The 19,453-nt window shown below is 46.3% G+C and overlaps 1 protein-coding gene across 1 annotated transcript in view; it reads left to right on the top strand.

Moving 5' to 3' along the window:
• The window catches only part of DNAH8 (dynein axonemal heavy chain 8), a 13,985,216-nt gene that overhangs the window by 11,524,443 nt on the left and 2,441,320 nt on the right, over window positions 1-19,453 (top strand). Inside the window, exon 73 of the mRNA XM_085610239.1 lies at window positions 11,516-11,687. Within this exon, the coding sequence (XP_085466365.1) occupies window positions 11,516-11,687 (172 nt within the window). The remainder of the gene's footprint in view (window positions 1-11,515; window positions 11,688-19,453) is intronic.

Here is a 19,453-nt window from a genome sequence, read left to right as displayed (position 1 = left end):
TAGTCCCATCACTCTATGGAGCCACCGTACATTTAGGAGCATGTAATGGCCAGGCATAAAGCCCTATTTATCGTGATGTACCAGTTTAGAGATAATTTGAAAAAGCCGGGATGCCAGAAGCTTGGCAAGGATTTTGACTTCTGCATTGAGAAGCGATATAGGTTGACAGAAGGCACACCTCTCCGGTGGCCTACCCTCTTTATGTAGGGCCACTTTTGAAGCTAATCACTGTTCTCTCTGAAGTGTGCCCTGTTGCCGCTCGCCATATAAATTTGTAACAGATACGGCACTATGGTGTATGTCGTGAGCTAATAGAGCTCTATCATAAGATCTTTGGGCCCCATTGCCTTGCCTAATCATATGCTCCGTATCGCTTGGCCAACATCATCCTCAGTAGGTTTGCCATCCATAAATGTGGTATCCTCATTGGAGAAGGTCGTGAGCCGCAAATCAGTTAATAGATCTCTGGATTTCTCCACGATAGCTGCGCCTGTGGGAGAATAGAGATGGGAATAGTAGGCGTGAAGGTGTTGGCAATATCTTGTGGATCTCTCAAGTGTTACCCATCATCAGAGCGGATGTCAGATACCCATTGGTTCATCTTTTCGCACCTGTCTAGCCATGACAATAGTTTCCCTGCTTTGTCCCCCACTCCGTAGACGCAATGTTGTTTTGCACGATGCCTGGCTTTAGCCACCTCTTACACCATATCTCTATATTGCTGCTGTTTAAGGCCCAAATTGTCTTTTGTGCTTACGGTCTCATCTACCACCAGTTTAGCCTCGAGGTCCAGAATATCACTCTTGAGCATCTCTTTGTGATCCTTTTATCTCTCTTGTGCCCAACTGGTGTTGAGACAGAATATCAAGTTGGAAATGTCGACTGACACAAATATCAGGTCCGAAAAATCATGATTCAGAAATATCGACAGCAAGAATATCATGGTCAAGAATATCAAATTTAAGGTAGTAAATATTGTTTTTAAAAATATATAAGTCTTTATTATTGTTTGCAAAAATATAGTTTAAAATATTGATTTTTTATTTAGTGTTATGTATTTTAGTTTATATTTGAAATGTATGTGATGTATGTTTTTTTGTATAAGTATTGCTTATGTTTTTTAATATATGCGTTAGGTTTTTAGCAGTTATCAATTTTATTTTAATAACATTTTGCGTTTTTTAGGTCCGCAGAGTGTTGTTAGTTTTTAGGGGAATAGTGTGGGAAGTAATTTAATTACAATAAATTAATGATGATTTTTTATTTATTAAATTTAGATTTTATAGTGTTAATTGTGTGAAGTAATTTATTATTATGAAATCTGTTTATTGGCATTTTAGTTGCGAACAAATTACATAGTACAATGTAGAGTCCAATTGGTTAATAATTGCAATAAAGTCAGGAATACATCACCTATCTTGTACACAGTAATGAATGGAATCTGGTTTGACGCCCATTGATCAGAAGGGAATAAGATTACGGTCCCCTGCGCCAGTACCATCTTGAAAATGTCCCCTTCACCGTCTTGTGAATTGTGTGAAGTAATTTATTTGTATTTAATTATTAATCAGCTAACTAATAATAATTATTTAATTGACAATTAATTATGGTAATTGTGTCATTTGTTTAGTGTGGGTTGTGGGGTTTATGGGTTAAAGGGTGGGAAGTAATTTCTTTTTGATTAATTATTAATTAGCTGTTAATTTATATAAATTAATTGATTGAAAATTAATTATAGAAATTATGTAATTAATTTTAGGTGCAGGTTGTGGGGTTTATAGGGGTATAGGGTGGGAAGAAATTTATTTTGAATTAATTATTAATTGTATGTTATTTTATATTAACTAATTAATTGATAATTAATTATGGTAATTGTGTGATTTTTTTAGGTGTGGGTTGTGGGGATTTTGGGTGAAAGGGCGGGAAGTAATTTATTTTTAATTAATTAATAATTAGTTCTAAATTAATATTAATTAATTGATTGAAAATTATTTATGGAAATTGTGTAATTAATTGTAGGTGCGGGTTGTGGGGTTTATAGGGGTAAAGGGTGGGAAGTAATTTATGTTTAATTAATTAATAAATAGTTGTTAATTTATATTAACTAATTAATTGAGAATTAATTATGGAAGTTGTGTGATTTTTGTAGGTGTGGGTCGAGGGGTTTATGGGGTAAAGGGTGGGAAGAATTTTATTTTTAATTAATTAATAATCTGAAAAAAACAGTTAGTTATAGATTTCTTACCTTAGAAGTACCCCAAGGCGTCAGACTGAATCCGAAAAGTTTTTTCGTCTGCATCATGTTCGCCGGGATGATGTTGCGGTAGCTACTTAGACTCCGCCCTCGGGCGCTGACGTCAGTTCTTTCTTTTTCCGCGCCAGCAAGCACAGATCTGGAGAGAGTGGTACCTCCAGTCACTTTTTGACAGATTTTTTTGGTGACTCTTTTCGAGTCAATCGACTCCTGGATGACCGGCTTCAAAGCTTGGGGTTCCTGTAACCGACTGATGTCGGTGACAGATCTCCTCGCGTGTGCCTCTACTGCCTGGAGCGCGACCATGACCCCAAGTTGTGCTCTGGCTACCGGACCATGGCCCCCAAGTCTTTCCCGGGAGTGGTCCCGAAAGCTACTTGAGGCCCGGCAGTCGGCTCTGCGCCGTTTCGAAGTCCCTGTCGCGTAGGAGGTCAAGGGACCGGTCGCGGAGCCAGCACAATTCTTCTTCCAAGTCTTCGCACTCATGGTCAAGTAAGTTGAAGCACAAGAAGAAGTCAAAGAAGCATCGTCCCTCTTCGACTTCTCCCCTTCCATAGGCCGACGCAACGAGGGATGCGGGTGGTGCCTGCATCCCTCGTCACGTCGGCGTGTCCCCAGCCGACGTCAACCCCGGCCTCTACCTCGAGGTAGACACGGAACTGGACCTGCGTCGACGGACGCCAGATCCAACGCCGACAGATACTTTTGTTTCCCTGTTCTACCCTGGCTCTTTGAGAACAGATTGGCAGCCAGAGGGGGGTGAGTAGGACTGGGAGGGGTCTGGGGTCCCTTTAACCGACCATCTAGGTTATGAACCGGATTGGCGAGAGGACCTGGGGGAAGCCAGTGGTCTGGTCATAAACAGTGGTGTTTCGTGGGGCGACCAAGGCTCTCCACATTGAGGTACCTACGGGGGCTGTTAGGACTAACCTCCTGACAGAGGAGCTTCAACTGGCAGCGAGCTCTTCGGAGCCCCTGCTGCCGTTTAATGAAGCACTCATGGACGTCCTTTTGGGCACCTGATCCAGGCCCAACACAGGGGCTCCTGTGGGCAGGATGATTGCCCGACGCCACCACCCAGCCCCGGGCGACCACACTTTCCTCTCCCAACACCCCACCCCTGAGAGCTTGGGGTCCAAGCCTCCACGTCCAAAGGTGCATTCCCTAATGCACCACCTGATAGGGAATCCAAAAAGCTCAACCACCTTGGGAAGAAGACGTTTTCTCCTCCAGCTTGGGACTGCGGTCGGCAAACACCTCACGTCTGTTGGGCCGTTACACCCACTCTGTGTGGGATACGGTGGCGCAAGTGCTGCCTCAGTGCCCGAAGGAGGCCCGGGCCGTGCTCTCCCATGCAGTCGCCGAGAGGAGAGACGCAGAAAAGTTTACCATCCGCTGTGGGCTGGATACCGCTGACTCATTAGGTAGGACGATTGCCACGTCGGTAGCCCTTCAATACTATGCCTGGTTTAGGTCAACTGGTTAATGGGGGATGTCCAATCCACTCTTACGGACATGCCCTTTGCTGGCCGTCGCCTTTTCAGCGACAAGGCAGACAATGCGCTAGAGCGCTTTAGGGACTCTCGAGCTACGGCCATGTCCATGGGCCTCTCCACCACCCACCCTGCGCAATCTGACTTTCGTGGCTACGGAAGGGGTGCCCCACCACGTTCCCTCCAGGGCCACAGGCCGGCCCAGGCTGTTCAGCCCCAGCACGGCCGGGGACATAGGAACCACCACCGTGGTTCTGGGGGCCAGCGGGCAGGCCAGTCCACCACAGCCCCCTCTGCAGCAGCCGCCAAACCCTTCTAGTACGACCTTTCAGGGCCAGCAAACGCCAGTGGGCGGCAGTATTCGCCATCACCTCCCGCACTGGTGCACCATCACATCAGACAGGTAGGCTTTGCAGATAGTCAAACGGGCTACTCCCTCCCCTTCAAGACCACCCCTCCATCCATGCCACCTCAGTACCATCGCATTTCGGAGGATCATCTGGTCCTTCTCCAAAAGGAAGTTTTGGCACTCTTGGCCAAGGGAGCCATTGAGCGCATTCCTGGCCCAGAAGTAGGTCCTAGTTGCTACTCCCACTACTTTCTGGTGCCCAAGAAGGACAAAGGCCTGCGTCCTATCTAGGATCTCAGGAACGTCAACCGCTTCCTGCAAAAGGAGAAGTTCAAAATGTTGACGCTCACTCAGGTCCTATCTGCCCTCAACCCTGGAGACTGGATGGTAGCGTTGGACTTGCAGGACGCTTACTTTCATATCCCCGTCTTGCCGGCCCACCGGCGCTACCTGCGGTTCACGGTAGGCCACGAGCATTTTCAGTTTACCATGCTCCCCTTTAGCCTTGCCAGCGCCCCTTGAGTGTTCACGAAAGTGTTGGCGGTGGTCGCAAGTCATTTGCGCAGATCACTGGTTCCATTCTTCTCCTATATCAATGATTGGTTGTTGAAGGCGGGCTCGCCCCAGGCTGTCGTCTGCCTCCTCCAGACTACGGCCGACCTCCTGAATTTGCTGGGGTTTTCCATCAACGTGCCGAAGTCACACCTGATTCCCTCTCAGAAACTCCTCTTCATCGGAGCTGTTCTGGACACAACGCAGTTTCGGGTCTATCCTCCATACAGCGAGTCTGGGATATTCGGGCTATGATTCCTATCTTTCAACCTCTATCTCGGGTTTTGGTCAGGCTGACCCTGAGGCTGCTGGGCCTCATGGCCTCCTTTCAGCAGTGGGGAGAGCCTTGGTTAGATCTATTCACCACCGAAGAGACCGCGCAATTTCCGCAATTCTGCGTGTTGGAATTTCCAAGGCGGCACTCACTAAGCGACGCTTTTCGTCACAAGTGTAGTTGCGGTCTTCTATACGCCTTTCCACCTATACCACTTCTGCCCAGAGTGCTGAAGAAGATCAAGCACGACCGGGCCCAAGTCATTCTCCGGATTGGGCACAATGAGTCTGGTATCCCGAGCTGCTCGACATGGCCATCGATCCTCCGATCCGACTGCCTCTTCGGGAGGATCTTCTGTCCCAGCAGCAGGGGATGGTCCTACACCCGAACCTGTCCAGCCTCCACCTCCTTGCGTAGAGATTGAGCGTCAGCATTGGCGTCATTTGACCTGCCTCCCGAAGTCTGTAATGTTATCTTGGCAGCCAGGCGTCCCTCCACTATGATGGTATACGCCTGCAGATGGAACAAATTTGTGGCATGGTGTACAGCAAAGGCTGTAGATCTCCTTTCCGCCCCTCTTTCTACGGTTCTCTTGTACCTCCTTTCTTTGGCCCAGCAGTGCTTTGCTCTGCGCAATCTAAAGGGCTACCTCTCGGCCATTTCAGCCTTCCTTAGGCTTCCTGATCAGCCTTCTCTTTTCAAGTCCCCTGTTGTAAATATATTCCTTAAGGGCATTACTCATCTTTTTCCTCCTGTTCCCTTCGTAATGCCCAGTGGGACTTGAACTTGGTTCTTACATATCTTTTGTGCACTACAAGCTCTTTCTTCCAAGCATCTCTTTCTGGCTGTCCATCTGGACAAAGTCATCCTTAGAACTAGACCTTCCTTTCTTCCCAAGGTGGTTACTTCTTTCCACATTGGCCAAACCATCACTTTGCCCACCATCTTTCCCCCTCTGCATCCTTCGAAAGAGGAAGAGAGGCTCCACCGTCTGGATCCAAAACGTGCACTTTCTTTCTACTTGGATCCCACCAAACAATTCTGCGTGGACGACCAGATCTTTTTGGTTACATGGGCGCTACGAAAGGTAGGGCTGTGCACAAACGGACCATCTCCAGTTGGGCCGTTCTGTGCATCAAAACCTGCTATTCTTTGGCAAAGAAGGAGCCTCCTGTAGGAGCTGTGTGCCCATTCCACTGTGGCGACAGCAGCTGCTACTGCTTTGGGACATGGTGTCCCCCTAAATGACATCTGTCAGGTGGCTACATGGGCATCGCTGCACACGTTCACCAGACAATACTGCCTGGACAGCCCAGTCTGGAGAGACGGCTTCTTTGGCCATTCTGTTCTCCAGGACTTTCTGGTGTGAACTTGGTTCGCAGACCCACCTCCGAGGTTGGTATTGCTGGGGTATCTATTCTAAGGTAAGGAATCTATAACTAACTGTTTGTTTCAGATGAACAAGTTACTTACCTTCGGTAACAATATATCTGTAAGAAACATAGGTTAGGTATAGATTCCTTACCACCCCACCCAACCTCCCCATTCTGCGAACTGACTTCTTGGGTTAAGGATTTCCTTTCAGAGCCCTAGTGTTGTGCACCGGTGGTCAGTATCTTGCATGGCTCTGTGCTCTGGCGTAAAAAAGTTGTGTCCAGAACTGACGTCAGCACGCAAGGGCAGCGTCTATGTAGCTACTGTGACGTCATCCCGGCGACCACAACACCGACGACGAATGCGGAGTAGACCGATGCCACCTTCCGACGCGCAGGGGTACTGCTGACGAAAAAGCTTTTCGGATCCAGTCTGACGTCTGGGGGTAATTCTAAGGTAAGGAATCTATAACTAACCTATGTTTCTTACAGATATATTGTTACCGAAGTAACTTGTTCATCTGTTCTTAGTTAATATTGATTAAATAATTGCAAATTAAATATGGAATTTGTGTAATCACATTTAGGTGTGGGTTATGGGGTTTATAGGAGTAATGTGTGGGATGTAATTTATGTTTGACTAATTAATAATTGGTTGATCATTAATGTTAATTAATTAATTGATATTTAATCAGGGTAGTTGTTTATATTTTTTTGTGTGTGGGTTTTACTTTTTTGGGGGTAAATTAATTTTACTTACATTATAATTAGTTTTTATATACTTTTAGGTTTTTACTTGAAAATAAGTTTTAATTGTATAATTAATTTTTTTACAGCTTAATTTTACCAGTGGTTTGTGGGGATATTTGGGGTAAAGTGTGGGAAGTTTATACATTTTTCTGAGTTTTAATTTGTTTTTTAATTAATAATATTTCTTTAATTGGTAATTATTTATGTTAATTATGTAAGTACATTTTTTAGAATAAAATGTAGATGTGGGTTGTGAATTGTGTGGTGTTATAGGGTAGGAAATATAAAAAGTAAATTTTGAAATAATTAATGTTTGTTTTTGATTCTTATTATTTCTAATTAAAAATATTTATTTGTTTGAAAATTATGTTTTATTGTATTTAATATAATATTTGTAGGTATTTGTAATATGCATGTAACATTATAATATGTTTTTTTAAATGTGTCATATTAAATATATTTGTATTTTAATTTTTAATATATGTATAAATGTTTTTATTTATTTTGTTTTTTAAATATGTTTGTTGTTAATATTTTGTTTTTTTTAACTTTTGAACGGACTTGAGTGAGAATATTAATTGTTAGCCCTTTGCAATCCAACATTTTCCCTACTGTCGCAGTGATTGGAGTGGGAATAGTACATTTTATCTTGCCACTATCCAACACTTTCCCTACTGTTGCACTCACTGGAGTAGGAATAGTAAGTTTTACCCCTCCACTATCCAACACTTTTCCTACTGTTGTACTAATTTGAGTGGGAATAATAAATTGTATCTTGCCACTATCCAACACTTTCCCTACTGTTGCACTCACTGGAGTGGGAATAGTAAGTTTTACCTCTCCACTATCCAACACTTTCCCTGCTGTTGCACTCATTGGAGTGGGAATAGTAATTTTTACCCCTCTGCTATCCAACACTTTCCCTACTGTTGCACTCACTGGAGTGGGAATAGTAATTTGAAACCCTCCACTGTCGAACACTTTCCCTACTGCTGTACTCACTGGAGTGGGAATAGTAAGTTTTACCCCTTTGCTATCCAACACTTTCCTTACTGTTGCACTCATTGGAGTGGGAATAGTAATTTTTACCCCTACGCAATCCAACACTTTCCCTACTGTTGCACTCACTGGAGTGGGAATAGTAACTTTAACCCCTCCGCCTTCCAACACTTTCTCTACTGTTGCACTCATTGGAGTGGGAATAGTACTTGTTACCCCTTCGCAATTCAGCACTTTCCCTACTATTGCACTCACTGGATTGGGAATAGTAAGCTTTACCTCTCCTTTATCAAACACCTTACCTACTGTTGCACTAATTGAAGTGGGAGTAGTAATTTTAACCCCTCTGCTATCCAACACTTTCCCTACTGTTGCACTCACTGAGTGAGAATAGTAATTTTTACCTCTCCGCTATCCAACACTTTCCCTACTGTTGCACTGACTGGAGTGGTGAATTTAAGTTTAAAGCTTTTTAAAAAGTTTAATGTTTTTTTAATAGATTTTATGTTATATATATATATATATATATATATATATATATATATATATATATATATATATATATCCACATACATATTTAGGCTCTGTTTCCTTCGCTTTACGGGAAATAAGTACTCGCGGGTGGCATTTGAAGATGTGTTTATTATTCCAGAAACAAACGCGTTTCGGCAGTCTGCCTTCCTCGGTGTTACTGACACACTGGAAGCAGCCATCTTTTAACAATCAAAAAGTGTGCTTTAACAAGTGAAAAGAGACTCTGCAAGATGCGTTTAAAATGGGTGCCATCTTGTAGTATATACAGTTCATATTATATTCGTATCTCAATCACAATCCCAACATATAATGCAATTCATTATATTTTTAAAAAATGTACTGCAAGCAAAATCATTATACTCGCATTTGCTTTCAATAGTACAGCGAAACAGATATATTATTATTTCAACATATATCATGCAGTGTATCGGCTCTATGACGATACTGTGACTTCGTGACTAAGACCAATCTTGCCGTGGATCGGCACAGAGTCCCTTTCATTTCAATGTATTATTTTTGATGATAAGTGCACATTTCATAAAACACACAAGATAACATCATCGGGATAACTATTTGCCTTTGTCAGTCTATTGATTTTGAGCCCAAGTGTGATGCCAATTCCTCCCCACTATTCATACCCTTGGGTAATTTTGTTTGTAAATCTATGATATAGGGCGATTCTAACCTGCAAAGTTTTTGAATTCTATCTCCTCCTCTAGTGCTCTCGGCTACAACATCTAAGCCATAATATTGCAACATATTTCTGTTACTAGAATGTTTCTCTGCATAGTGCCTCGCTACAGGGTACGAAGCATCATTTTTAGCAATCGCCCTTAAATGTTCCAATATTCTGATCTTAAGAGGATGGATAGTACTGCCGATATAACAAAGGCCACAAGGACATGTTAGACATTAAACTGCATATGATGTACTACAAGTCATAAATTTGGTTATCAATCTTTTCTTTTTTATGTCAGGAATGTTATACGACAAAGCCCCTTTGCTGTTTGAGCGAGCTTTACATTTTCCGCATGGAAAAAATCCTCACATTTCTCGTAAGGGGTGGGTCGAGGGTCCTAACATCCTGTTTTCTAGCAGCAGGGGGTGGCAGCACTGCTTCTGTAAGAAGCAGTACATTTAGTGTGTAGCTCAAAAATTGGTCAAGGATGCTATTTGCGATACCTTGTGGTTCCCAAGAAGGATGGCGGTCTGCATCCAATCCTAAACCATAGGATGCTGACCTTTTCATCAGGAAAGAAAAGTCCTCAGAAAATACACAGTGCTAACAGTTCTGTGCCCTCCAGTATCTCTTGACAGGAGACTTTTTGGCTATGGTTCAGTTGAAGTGGAACTTTCCACTTCACTTTGCATACCACTCATCCCCTTGATTCCTCAAGTTGAGAGAAAGACTCTCCAAGACCCGGCCCAAATCACTCTTATCGCCGTTGATTGGCTGTGAAGGGTGTGGTGCACAGAACATCTGCACCTCTCCCTGTCTCACTCACTTTGATTGCCTCTCATGTTGGCCCTCCCCTTCCAGTCTGGGCAGATGGATCTGCATTTTGCACCTCAATCTTCAGAGCCTTCACCTTCTTGCCTGAAGATTGAGCAGATATACATATGGTACTTTCAGCTGCCTCTGGAGGTGGTGGATGTCATCTTGCCTGTTTGCAGTCCCTGCACAAAATGTGTGTATTGTGGGAGGTGGAACTGTTTTGTCTCATGTGTGTGGACAACCACACAGATCATTGACGTGCCTTCCACTTTGTCTGCTTTCTGGGCACTGTCGAGGGTTATTCGGAGGCATTATCAGCATTCCTCGGTCTCCCAGATCAAACGCCCTGAGCCCTGAGCCAGCGCACCCTACCAATGTCAAAGATTTCCAGATCCAGTCTGCTGCCTGAGATAATTCAACTAGTGAGGAAACTACAGGTAGACAGAGTATCCACCAGAAACATTGTTACTGAAGGTAAGTAACTTTTTCTGTGGGATGGTAACTGATTTGCAAAGAGCACTGTGTTGCATGCAGGCGGGCAACTAGAGCCACATTTCGGGGGGGGGCTGAAAAAGATTTCGGGGGGGGGCTAAGTCTTCCAGCCAAAGGCAGAGTGGCTGTAAGAAGGGGCGAAAATGCAACAAAAGCTTCATTAACGTGTAAATTGTCTTTTAAAGACCCGTGAAGTACTCAGGTGTGGCTGCAATTAGACGAACGCCAGCCAGCGAGGCTGTCCCAGCCGGGCTGTCACACACGACGGGGGGGGCTGAAGCCCGGTGAGCCCAATGGGTGTTGCGCGCCTGGTTGCATGGGATAGTTTCCCTTTGAAAATCATGTCAAGTGGCTCGTGACAGACTGAGCAGTTGTTCAGAGGATCACGGCCTGCACCGTGATGTCTTCCAAGTGGGAATTTGCAAGGAATCCACCCTTTATCCATGCATTTATAGAAAACAGAATGGAAGTAAAGTTTTTAGGTCCAACATTCTCCGTTAGATAATCAAAATAAACTGAGGTATCCAAACCACTGCATTATTGAGCTGCGGAGTTTATAGCCTCCTCAAAGTGTATTGCAGTTTTGCCTCTTTGTAAGGCTGCGTGACTGTGTATTTTTTCTCTTTTAAAAAAGATGGGCACGAGCCTGCTCCCTATGTTCTTAAACCCAGTTTTCCTTTGGCCTTTGATGTGTAGCTAGTTGTTTTCTCACCAATCAAAATGTATACTACGTACAATCAGAAATATCCAGAAGTTAATGAAGATACCCTCACTGGGGTATACTGGATGTAACAAGTAAGAAAGGTATCCTTTTTTATTTAGTGTGGAAACGTTTTTTGCCCCAGCCTTGGAAAACAAATGTAAATCATGTAGAATATAGCTCTGAAGTCCAATCCTCAAAACCCTGTGTATGGTTTTACTTGTAAATCACTGCATCTATTTTCTTTCAGACTTGTTGGAGATGTGTTGTTGTGCACAGGGTTCCTCTCATACTGTGGTCCATTTAATCAATCATTTAGAAACATGCTTCTCAAAGACATATGGGAAGTGGAAATAAAAAAAAGGAAAATCCCTTTGTCTGAGAACCTGAATCTGATATCTATGCTAGTGGATCAACCAACGGTAAGACAGATTTAATTTTTAAGCGCCTTCATTTTTTTATTTTGTTTTTAATTGTTAATTTGAGTACATATTCAGACGAAGCGAAGAAATGCATCCAAATATAATTTATCCTTATTGTGTCTATCTAAATGTATTCATATAGTGTAAGAGTTATGCAATAATGGGGATACATTTATTAAAGATCCTAAGCCATAATGATGAAAGGGAAGGATTTTTGCAGGAGGAACAATGGGACCTGGGTCTGTATTGCAATAAGTGCGCACTTTTCCTGTTTGCGCCATGGAGCCCCGTAAAACAGATGCAGCGAATACAAACAGGGAAAGTGCGGCCCATTATAGAAAAAAGCGCTGCCCGGGTGTTTCGCATTCAAGTGAAATACGGAGCGGCTGCTTCAAATGAGCTTCGTGTTTCACAGTGCAGGTCAACAACCTGCACTTTCACAAAGGGAGAGAGATCCTCTTACAGGCGGGTGCAGTGAATGATTGCACCTGCCTGAAAGGAGATGTCTGGGGATTCACAGGACCCCCTTTCTCCTCTCCAGAGGCCTGCCTTTAGGAGGCACACTGGAAGTGTGTCATCTTTATGTGGCGCACTTTCAGTGAGCCTCCTAAAGGCATTTTTGCTACGGCTCAGGTGTAGAGGCTAAGTAATTCCCTCATTTGCATGAGGCCATGCCCCATGAAAACGAGGGAACACCCTCTTGAGATAACGCTGGTGCTACATATAAGCCAGCGCTATCAGTATTGCTGAAGGGGCTGTGCAAGCATCTGTGGCCCCTTCTGTAAAACCAAAGTACCAGGGGGTGTATAAAGAAGGTGCACATGCCAATTATGGCCCAGGGGGGCTTTCTGTAATATGGCCCCTGATCTCCTTCATTGCAGTGCTTCTGAATTGGAGGAGTGAAGATGCAAGGCTGATCTGAGGTGTGATGTAGGTTTGTGGCCTTACTGCATAGAGGAGATGGTTTAATTGGTTTTCTGTTTTACAATTGATTTTAAGTGTGGTTACATTATGGCTCCTTGTGTTGCTTTGGCCACCTGTGATGATTGTGTTTAGCCATATCTGGTGATGCTTGTGGTTCTTGTGCAGGTCATACAGCTGGTATTGATCATGCTACAGGCTAAATGAGGTAACCATTGTAGGTGCTTTAGTGGGGTGTGATTGTATGACTTCAATTTTTTCATGACACTGTTGAAGGGCTCCATTCAGTGTGGTCACCATTGAGGCAGGGATACTGCCAAGCAAAACACCACCACCATTCAAATGAGAGAGAAACAGGTCTTGGACAATTTATCTGAAGTCAGCTTCATTGTAGTTAGGGCTTTACTTATTATAATTTCTCAAGTGGTGCCATACTGTCTGGTGCTTGACAAAGTGAGTTTTCAAAGAGAAATTGATAATAATACAATAAGAGCATAATATACAATGATATTGACAAACCTTGTCATTCCTAAATTCCTGTGTGGGCAGAAGGGGGTACAATACACTTCCACAATAGGAACCAGAGGACAACAGAGAATTGGTAAGTAGAAATATAGTATGAGAGAAATGCTGGATTGGAGTCCAGTATGTTCTATATTGGATTCTTCCCGAGCTAGGAATCAACATCATCCACCTATAGTGTTCTAAATGGACCTCTTATTACAACTGACTAATAGGTAAAAATATAATGTCTATAACAAGTATAACAGCTTTTAGATATAAATCTGTGCTTTGGTGTATTCAGCCTTTGGCTTACCAGTCTCGTGGTGACGAGATGCTGTTACAAGTCCCAGATTGACCAGGAATGCAGTCTCAACCCCCAAGACACAGCAGGTAACCAGAGACTTAAGAAGGAGGACAAGCAATCAAGAAGGGAGAACACATAGCCAAAAGTTTAAGGGTAAGAAAAGCTGTAGTCGTAGGGGGTAACCGGAAAGGGAAACCAAAAGAAAGGTGAGTGGCAGCAAGAGCCAAATGTGATCTTACTGCATTACACAAAGCCATAAATAACAACACACATTACCAAACATCTTCTACATGCCATGTTGTTCCTAAAATATTATTCTGCCGACCTTACTTCAGTTGTGGTCAATCTAACCCAGAAGTGAGAATCTACAGCTGTCTGTAATGCATTGTAGTCTTTTGTGAAACCTGCGTCGTGACTGTCCTGTTTCCCACAGTTTTCATTCCTTTCCCTAATCGACTTCCTTTTATCTATCAACAAGGGCTATTGTATTGTGTTTCAACTTGAAGGACACCTATTCTCATGTACTTATTCATCCCATGTTGAAGGTGGTCCTTTGATTCATGGTTAACAGACACCACTTCCACTTCAGGCCATTACATTTGTTTATCATTTAGCATCTATAGTCTTCACAAAATGCCCACCTCTAGTAATGCAAAAAGAACAGATGATGGACGGAATGCTGAGTTAATCAAACATTCACCCCCAGTCAAAGATCTGGATTAAATCCATCATGTTTTTAACGCCATGCCATTCCAGTTTAGACCCAGCCATATGTAAATCAGTCATGACCCTGTTCCCTATGGGAACAGTCCAGCCCAAACTGCTAGGCCAGGTCTTCCCTAGACCAGAAACAAGCATCCTGAGACTGGTTTCGGGGTAACATCCCTTATCAGCCAGGCTAGCTTGAATCTGGTGGCGTAGCGAACACGGGATCCACGTCTGGGCATACCCTTCCCACTTAGGGCAACAAATGCAAAAAGAACAGCTGATGGACTGAATGCTGAGTTAATCAAACATTCACCCCTAGTCACAGATCGAGGTTTAATCCATAGTTTTTTTAATGCCACGCCATTCCAGTTCAGACCCAGCCATATGCAAATCAGTCTCGACCCTGACCCCAATGGGAACAGTCCAGGCCGAACTACCAGGCCATGTCTTCCTTGGACCAGAACCAAGCATCCTGGGACCGGTTTCGGGGTGACACCCCTCATGTGCCAGACTAGCTTGAATCTGGTGGCGTAGCACGGGACCCACGTTGTGTAGCTCTAATAAATCTATATAGGATCTGAAAGTTTAGGCAACATAAACAGTGGGACTGGTGTCCAGACTGATTCCAGACACCCCCACCGGATATGTTCACCTGTATACCAGCTAGCTCACAGTGCCACTATGTACTCCTCTTACCAAGGAGAGAATAATTTCTGGCAACTATTGAACATGACAACCCTGTCCCATCAAGGATCGTGGAAACAGTACAGTACTTTTCGCTCAGTCACTTGTGCTCCCTTTGTCTCATAGAGATACACAAAATAAACAATGGAGAGGACGTTTTCAAAAAGGTTTAACTGAACCAGCATCATTCTAGTGTAAAATACGTGTGCTGCAACAACCATATGACAGAAACAGATGTATACTGGTATAAGCACCAACAGTGTAAATAGATGGTAGAATTCTACCATAGTGCTAAAACGATAGATATATGTAGGCATGACAGTAATAATGGGTTCTCCTACAATGCAAACCTTAACTAGATGTACCTCAGTGTTCCTAGCATGTATGCATGTGTATAGCCAATAATCCCCTTAAGATAGAGTCAACTTCATTACCGGCTGTGGGAGAGTGAAGGACCCCGTCTTGGTCTTGAGATGGACACCCCGTGAGGGATGTCAGGCCACTGTGTGCTGGAATGTCTGCATGCAGGAACCTCAACATCTTGTGTGAGCATGTTAGCATGGAAGTCTTTCTCCTCTGCCTGCCCATGCAAAGATATGGTGCTTATATACCCAGAAGGTACCCTCAGGGGTTCTACCATGCTGTGTCATGTCGGCTGACGATGGCGATAAACCTTATACACAGTTATTATGCCGAAGATGGTAATCCTGCTGTGATTCTGAGAATCCTCATGCATAATAAATTAGGCCAGTTTTCCGGGAACACCACACAACATTTATGAAGCACCTAACTAGGTAAAAGGTCAGTCCCAAAACAGGTATGTAGTACAATGGTAGGGTAAATCTAGGTAAAGGTTAGGTGACTATCCAGGCCTATATTGGGGTACATTACAAATTATAACACCCTCTCCTCATCTGACCGGACGATATACTTAAGAAAAGAATGTCCTTCTAATCAATCATAAAAACAATGTTAAAATGTTCATAAAGAAAAAAAAAGTTTCAAAAAGTTAAAAACATTATAAATCCTTTATATATGGTAAAAAAGCTCTAAAAGTCCTCTGAAATGTGTTCATATATAGTTTGAGCAACTGAGTACTCTGGAAAGCCATGGTGCTCAGAAAGAAAAAACAATTATTTTAAAATTCCACTTTCGGTTGTTCTGGAAAAAAGGCTGAATTGTTCCCAGCACACTTCGTATCAGGCATATCTGAAAGAAACACATTAGTTAGATTTCTCACCTTAGAATATCCCCAGGCGTCAGGCTGGATCCGGAAAGATTTTTGTAGCAATACCCCTTGCGCGTCGCTAGGCGTCGTCTGCGACTCCGCGTCCGTCGTCGGTGTCGTGCGCCGGAATGACGTCGTCGGAGTACTTAGACGCCGCCCTCGCGCGCTGACGTCAGTTCTTCTTTTTTCCGCGCCGGTAAGCGCCGATCCGGGAAGAGCTTACCCCTAGTCATTTTTTGACTAACTTTTTGACTCTTTTTGGTCTATCGACTCGACTCTGGTGCCGGTAGGATGCCTGGTTTCAAGGCCTGTGACGCCTGTCATCGCCTGATGTCAGTGACAGATCACCATTGCCGGTGCCTTTATTGGCTGGGGACCGACCATGACGCGGAGTCGTGCCTCGATTGTCAGGCCTTGACGTCGAAAGCTAAGCGGGAGCGGTCCCATAAGCTTCTCGAGCTTCGGCACTCGGCTCCGCGCCGCTCTTGGTCCCGGTCCAGGAGGAGGTCCAAGGACTGATCACGGAGCCACAGCCACCATCATCGCTCGTCGGGGTCTTCGGGTAAGTCGAAGCACTCCTTCGGGCACCGCAGGTTCGACTGGGCGACCTCGCGTGCCGGCGGCTCTGGCCCCGGCGCCATCGACGGCTCCGGCCCCGACACCGCAGGTCCCCAAGGGATCCAGGCCTCGATCTCTGCCGGCGCCAGTCGACCTCACGACGCCTCCTCGCCGGCGCCGACACCGGTTCCCCCTCCGACGCCGTCCCCGGACGACGTCGTTCCCCAGTTTAGCCCCGGTCCGGGCCCGGAGCAGGCGCGGCGCCACCCGACGCCGCTACCGGCGCCGATGGGTGAACGCTTCATCTACTGCCCAGCTCCGATCATTCCTCCAGTTTATCGGGAATCGGATGACGAGGGCGACTGGGAGGGGTCTGAGGACCCTATGGCCGCACAGGCCCAACTTTCTCAGGACTGGGCAGAGGAATTGGGGGATGCCAGCGGTCTGGATACCTCCCCGATGCTGGTTTCATCTCTCCTCCGACTGTGGCCTCAGAGGAGGGTGCAGCTTTTTCAGTGGTGATGCGCAAGGCGGCCGAAGCCCTGGGGCTCGAGTTGCCTGCTGTGGCCGTGAGGACTAACGTCCTCACAGAGGTGCTTCAACCGACAGCAAGCTCCACAGAGCCTCTGCTGCAGTTTAACAAGGCCCTCATAGACATTCTGCAGGGCACTTGGTCCAAGCCCTCCACAGCTCCTCCTGTGGATCGGAACGTGGCCCGGCGCCACCGCCCTGCTCTGGCCGACCCCAGTTTCCTGTCCCAACACCCCACCCCCGAGAGTCTGGTTATCCAGGCCTCGACTTCCCAATCCTCCTTCCCGTCCGCTCCTCCGGATCGGGAATCCAAGAGGTTGGAACAGTTTGGCAAGAAACTGTTCTCGTCCCTGAGTTTGGGGCTGCGGTCTTTAAATATCGCTTGCCTCTTGGACCATTATTCCCACTCTCTGTGGGATACGGTGGAGGACGTGCTGCCCCTGTGCCCGGTGGAGGCCCGGTCACGACTCACCCAAGTGCTGGCTGATGGGCGAGATGCAGCACGACATGCCATACGGTGTGGACTCGACACCACGGACTCGCTAGGTCGGGCGATTTCCACCACGGTGGCGCTTCGGCGTCACGCCTGGCTGAGGTCCACATCTTTTTCGGGGGATGGACCCTTTTTGGTGAGAAGGCGGACAGTGCGCTGGCTCGGTTCAAGGACTCCCGGGCTACGGCCAAGTCCTTGGGTCTCTCGGCCACGCGGCCGCAAACTTCCGCCTTTCGCCCCTTTCGTGGCCAAGGAAGGGGCGCCTCCTCACGTCCGCCCAGCCACCGGCCGCAGAACCAACCTGCACGCGGTCACGGACGTGGATTCCACGAGGCGGTACTGGAGGACAACGTGCCGGTCAGTCCACATCCACCCCGGCAGCATCCGCCTCAAAGCCCTCCTAGTCCGAGTTTTCGGGCCCATTCCACGCCAGTGGGCGGCAGAGTTCGCCATCACCTGCTCCACTGGCGATCCATCACATCGGACAGGTGGGTGCTGCAAATCGTCTGAAGGGGCTACTCCCTCCCCTTCGAGACGACCCCTCCAGCCATGCCACTGCATTACCACCGTATGTCGGGGGAACACTTGGATCTTCTACGGGAAGAAGTTCCGGCCCTCTTGGCCAAAGAGGCCGTCGAGTAACCCTGGGCGTAGTTCGCAAAGTAGCACTTCGCGAAGCTACTTAAAGTGCAGTTCGCACTACGCGAGCTACGCGTAGCACTTCGCGAACTGCATAGTACCTTGTTCGCACTGTGCCAGATGTCGTTTTCAATGATTGCACAGTGCGGACAAGCAACCGGCACTGTGCAATCATTGAAAATGGCATCTTGCACAGTGCGAGCTGTAGTTTTCTGCTGCTCGAGTAGATTTTTTCTCAACGCGAACTGGTAGTTTCTCATCACGAGCGGTCGCGAGCATACGCGACCACTCGCAATGAGAAACCTGACCTCCTCGCGTTGGGAATCTCGCCGGGAGGTTTATTTTCCATGCTCGCGATCGCCAACTTGATGTTGCTGATCGCGAACAAGGAAAAAGTCTCGCTGGGATGTCATTTTGCTTGCTCGCGGTCGCCAACTTGACGTTGAGGACCGCGAGCAAGCAAAAAATGACCGCAGCACTACGCAACACTACGCTACGCGTGTTCGCACTGTGCTATGTGCAGTTCGTGTAGTGCGAAGTAGCGCTAACTTCGCAAACTACACGAGCGTAGCGTAGTGCTTTGCCCAGGCTTACCGTCGAGCGCATTCCTGGTCCAGAAGTAGGTCGTGGTTGCTATTCCCACTACTTTCTGGTTCCCAAGAAGGGCAAAGGGGGCCTACGCCCTATCTTGGACCTCAGGAGCGTCAACGCCTTCCTCCGGAAGGAACGGTTCAAGATGCTCACTCTAGCTCAGGTCCTGGCTGCCCTGGACCCCGGAGACTGGATGGTAGCGTTGGACTTGCAGGATGCTTATTTTCACATTCCCGTCCTGCCGGCCCACCGGCGTTACCTGCGGTTCACGGTGGGCCAAGATCACTTTCAGTTCACCGTGCTCCCCTTCGGCCTCACCAGTGCCCCTCGGGTGTTCACGAAAGTGATGGCGGTGGTCGCAGCTCATCTGCGCAGATTAGGGGTTCCAGTCTTCCCCTATCTCGACGACTGGCTGTTGAAGGCGGGCTCGCCCCAGCAAGTCGTCTCCCACCTCCAGACTACGGCCGACCTCCTGCACTCGCTGGGGTTCTCCATCAATGTGCCGAAGTCGCACCTGAGTCCCTCCCAGAAGCTCCTCTTTATAGGGGCGGTTCTCGATTCGATGCAGTTCCGGGCCTATCCTCCGGAGCAGCGGGTCTGGGATA

The sequence above is a fragment of the Triturus cristatus genome, chromosome 6 (genome assembly GCF_964204655.1).
Source record: "Triturus cristatus chromosome 6, aTriCri1.1, whole genome shotgun sequence".
In the NCBI taxonomy this organism is placed as follows: Eukaryota; Metazoa; Chordata; class Amphibia; order Caudata; family Salamandridae; genus Triturus; species Triturus cristatus.
Note: the sequence above shows the minus strand (reverse complement) of the source record. Positions and strands in the feature narration are given on the sequence as shown.